This window comes from Brassica napus, unplaced genomic scaffold, assembly GCF_020379485.1.
Source record: "Brassica napus cultivar Da-Ae unplaced genomic scaffold, Da-Ae ScsIHWf_578;HRSCAF=862, whole genome shotgun sequence".
In the NCBI taxonomy this organism is placed as follows: domain Eukaryota; kingdom Viridiplantae; phylum Streptophyta; class Magnoliopsida; order Brassicales; family Brassicaceae; genus Brassica; species Brassica napus.
In genome coordinates, this window is record NW_026016638.1 from 17,501 (window position 1) to 22,500 (window position 5,000).

Sequence of the window (5,000 nt, forward strand, 5' to 3'; positions counted from 1 at the left end):
CATAAGGATGGTTAAAGCTATTTTCTGGTAAATTTTCATAAATTTCTTTTGCTTCTAACCATGTCTTTTGCATGCTACAAAGGTCGGAGTTTCGTGGTCTAAACGGATGTCTACAGCAACTTTTGATCAACACTTGACATCCTAAACTCTTTGTTGACATATTTTTTGATGTTTCCTTTCAGAAAACTTTCTTCAAAAATATTAATTTTTTGTTGTAAAAGATGGGGAAATCGTGTGTGTTTCATTAATCAAAGTGTTCCCTTATATAGGGGATTACAAGATATGGATAAAAGGAAATAGTACAAATCCTTATCCTAAAGTAAAAAGGAAAACTTCTTATAGATAAACATGAAGAGAAAAGGAAAGTTCCTAAAACTAAGATCTAAGGTCGGTCCAATGCATTGGCCGCCTCTCTCTCTTTCTCTCTTGGACGCGGTCTTGGTCTTGGGCCTGGACACGGTCCGTTCTTCCTTTACATGGTTACTAGCAATCCACATGTGTTTTATAACACTCCCCCTTGGATGCTATAACCATATGGGCCAGTACCATGCACGATGTTGCCTCGTTAAAACCTCTCTAGGAAAACCAAAAACCCAAGGTGGGAAAAATGGAAACCATAGACAGGAAAAAGAGTACAACGCATGATACTCCCCCTGATGAAGGCATCACTGAAGATCCTTCAGCCGGCGCATCCCTATCTGATGAACCAGCTTCCTGAACGTTGAGGTAGGCAGAGACTTGGTGAAAAGGTCGGCTGAATTGTCGCTTGATCGAACTTGAACTACTTGAACCTCCTTTGTCTTCTGCAAGTCGTGGGTGAAGAAGAACTTGGGCAGGATGTGCTTGGTCCTGTCTCCCTTGATGTATCCTTCCTTGAGCTGAGCAATGCACGCCGCATTGTCTTCATAGATGATCGTTGGCTCCTCCTTCTCTTGTCCCACGGCCAGACCACTCTCTTTTAAGACATGGCCGGTCATGTTCCTCAACCAGACAAGCTCTCGGCTTGCCTCATATATGGCTATGATCTCGGCATGATTGGATGATGTGGCCACTAAGGTTTGCTTAGTAGAACGCCAGCATATTGCGGCTCCACTATGTATGAATACATATCCCGTTTGAGATCTAGCCTGGTGTGGGTCAGATAAATACCCAGCATCTGCATATCCAACCAAGCTCTCTCCTGACCGGTTGGTGTAGAACAAACCGAGATCTTTTGTTCCTTGCAGATATCTGAACAGATGTTTCACTCCGTTCCAGTGCCTTAAGGTTGGACATGATCCAAACCTTGATAGTAAGCTCACGGCAAAGCTTATGTCCGGTCTAGTATGACTAGCCAAGTACATTAAGGCTCCAATGGCACTTAGGTAAGGCACTTCCGGTCCGAGTGCTTCCTCGTCCGGCTTCTTTGGTCCGAATGGGTCCTTCTCAAGGTCTAAGGACCTCACGACCATTGGACTCGACAGGGGATGAGCCTGGTCCATATTGAATTGCTTGAGTATCTTTTCCGTATATGTTTCTTGGTGCACAAGGATGCCATTCTCTTTATACTCAAACTGTAATCCCAAACAAAACTTAGTCTTCCCTAAGTCTTTCATCTCGAATTCTTTCTTTAGACATTCAACGGTTTGGGAAATCTCTCCAGAGGTTCCTATAATATTCAGGTCGTCCACATAGACAGACATGATCACGTAGCCCTTGCTGTCAAACTTCTTTATGAATATACATGGACTTATTGGATCATTCTTATAACCCTCTTTCACTAGGTACTCGGATAATCTATTGTACCACATCCGACCTGATTGTTTTAAACCATATAAGGCTTTGTTCAACTTTATGCAATGTTGTTCTCGAGAACCTTTCTTGTCTTTGAGCTCAATGCCCTCTGGAACTTTCATGTGTATCTCATTATCCAGTGGTCCGTATAGGTATGCAGTTACTACATCCATTAGGCGTAAGTCAATGTTTTCTTTCACTGCCAGACTGATTAGATACCTCAGTGTAGTTGCATCCACCACAGGGGAGTAAGTCTCCTCATAATCTATTCCAGGTCTTTGGGAGAATCCTTGTGCTACAAGCCGTGCTTTGTATCTCACTACCTCTCCTTTCTCGTTTCTCTTCCTTACAAAGACCCATTTGTATCCCACTGGTTTGACATCTCTTGGTGTCAATCTTATAGGGCCAAAAACGCCTCTCTTTCTCAATGATTCTAACTCCACGTTTATAGCTTCTTTCCATTTGATCCAATCTGATCTTAGCATGCATTCTTGTATGGACGTGGGTTCTAGATCCTCATCTTTATCCATGATCTCAAGTGCTACCTTGTATGCAAATAAATCATCAACGTTGATATCTTTTCTGTTCCATTGTTTCCTGGACATTACATGGTTTATAGAGATCTCTTGATTGTCCGGCTCTTCTGTCCCGTGAAGCCCAGCGTCCCGGACCTCACTTTGAGGAACGGCCGGATCATCGGGTGTGGCCGGTACGCATGGCTCGACCGTCCTGGTCGGCTCGACCGGTCCATCTATGTCCTGGACGGTTTCTTTGATGCTCTCGGATCCAGCACCTCTCTTGGACTTCCGAGGCTGTTTGTCTTTGGAACCAATAGGTCTACCACGTTTTAAACGTTGCTTAGACTCTGTAGCCACTTGACATTGTCCATCTTGGACGTTCAATCTTATGGGTGCATTACAAGCCGGGTTGTGTGATAGTGTCATTCTATTTGGGTCAGTAAATGCTTCTGGCAATTTGTTAGCTAGCTCTTGTAGATGTATAATCTTTTGGACTTCTAGATCACAATCTCTAGTCCGAGGATCTTGCCAAGATGTTGATGGTCTAAACCATTCTAAATCTTTTGAAATCAACCGGCTGTTATCTCCCCCTAAGGACGGATATGTGGACTCATCAAACTGTGAGTCCTCGTATCTGGCCTTAAACAAATCACCGGTTGTTGGCTCAAGATACTTGATGATGCTTGGGGAGTCATATCCTACGTATATTCCCATCCTCCTCTGTGGTCCCATCTTAGTTCTCTGTGGTGGAGCAATTGGAATGTAGACGGCACATCCGAATGTCTTGATGTGGGACACGTCTGGCTCATGACCCGTAAGTAGTTGGGATGGTGAATATCTATGCTCACTAGATGGCCTGATGCGAATCAGTTCTGCTGCATGTAAAACCGCATGTCCCCATGCTGATACCGGAAGTTGAGACTTCATAAGCAGTGGCCGGGCTATCAGCTGGATCCGTTTAATGAATGATTCGGCCAAGCCGTTCTGTGTATGGACATGTGCCACGGAGTGCTCTATTCTTACCCCCATGGACATGCAATATTCATTAAACGCTTGGGACGTAAACTCACCAGCATTGTCTAGACGTATAGTCTTAAGAGGGAAATCTGGAAAGTGTGCTCTCAGCCTTATCATTTGGGCAAGGAGCCGTGCAAAGGCTAGGTTCCTAGTGGATAGTAGGCAGACATGCGACCATCTGGTCGATGCATCAATGAGGACCATGAAGTATCTAAACGTCCCACAAGGTGGGTGTATTGGTCCACATATATCTCCTTGAATCCTTTCCAGAAAGTTTAAGGTTTCTTTGTTAACCTTGGCTGGTGATGGCCTAGTAATGAGTTTCCCTTGTGCACATGCTGCACATGTGAGATTCTTATATGGGATAACTCCTTTGATCATGTGCCCTTGTGAATTCATTATCAACTTTCGCATCATGCTTGTTCCGGGATGGCCAAGCCGGTTATGCCATAAAGTGAATAGCTCGGAGGCATTTGCCTCGATCATACTGATCCGTGCATAGTATAGACCAGTACGCATTGCGGGTATAGTCTCTAGGATCTTCTTATTGCCCTTGGTGATCGAAATTATGTTAAGGAACTCCTTGTTTCCTTCTTCCCATGTTTCAAGGTGAAAACCGTTTAATCTTATGTCCTTGAAACTCAATAAGCTTCTTCTAGAGCTTGGGGAATACAGGGCGGTTTTGATCTCTAGGTGAGTGCCATTAGGCATCATCACATAGGCTTGGCCGTGACCTTCAATCAGGCTAGCCTCACCCGCAATGGTATGTACCTTTGCGCTTTGCATTGTGAGATTTATGAAGTACCTTTTGTCTCTAAGTATTGTATGACTTGTGCCACTATCCACCACAAGTATACTCATCTCATCATTCATTCTATAAATAAAATTTCTAAACTTTAGAGACTTCATAAGATGTTTAAAACTCTTCTTATTAAAATTCCATTACATAAAATAAAAACACCAAATCAAAACATAAAGCAATAAGACAATGTGATTCGAAAACTAGTCCTTGAGACAATCAGATGTTTCAAAATCCATTAGGTCATCTTGGTTATCCTTGTCGGATTCATTGTCAGCATCATACCCATATCCCTTGTCCTCATGGCGTTTTCTTGGATCATGTTTGCCTCCGGATTCTTGTTCTTGATGCTCTCTTGGTAGAGGTCGCACAAGTGTTTCGGAGTTCTACAATTCTTTGCCCAATGGTTGTCACTCCCGCATCTATGGCATAGAGACTTGTTGGACGTGTAAGATGGTTTGGATATCCCACCTCGTCCGCGGCCGTAGCTGCCTCGACCCCGGCCGTAATTGGAACCACGACCACGGTTATTGTGGTTTCCTTTCCGGCCAGTTGAGTAGCCATCTCGGCCGTTTGAGTTATCACGTCCACGCCTCTTGAACCCACCACGGCTATTGCCGTATGGTTTCTTGTTGTCTTGGACAAAGTATGTCTCATTGGGATCCTTCTTCTCAACCTCATGGGCTTCGGGTGGTGGTGCTGTCCCGGCCGGTCTAACTCCGTTACTCTTTAGTAGGAGTTCATTGTTTGCCTCGGCCAGGAGTAGACATGAGATCAGATCAGTGTATGTGGCAAAACCCTTTGTCCTGTATTGCTCTTGCAACACAGAATTCGAGTGATTAAAGGTAGTATAGGTCTTTTCAAGCATCATGCTATCGGTTACCTCTTCACCA

The 5,000-nt window shown here is 44.1% G+C and overlaps 1 protein-coding gene across 1 annotated transcript in view; it reads right to left on the bottom strand.

Annotated features, from left to right (window-relative positions):
- Window positions 1-4,507: 4,507 nt before the first annotated feature.
- The window catches only part of LOC125604597, a gene marked incomplete at its 3' end in the record, with an annotated part of 609 nt that continues 116 nt past the window's right edge, over window positions 4,508-5,000 (bottom strand). Inside the window, exons 1-2 of the mRNA XM_048774888.1 lie at window positions 4,991-5,000; window positions 4,508-4,834 (exon numbers count right to left, since the gene is read on the bottom strand). The exon at window positions 4,991-5,000 is cut by the window's right edge and continues 116 nt beyond it. Coding sequence (XP_048630845.1) covers window positions 4,508-4,834; window positions 4,991-5,000 — 337 coding nt within the window. The remainder of the gene's footprint in view (window positions 4,835-4,990) is intronic.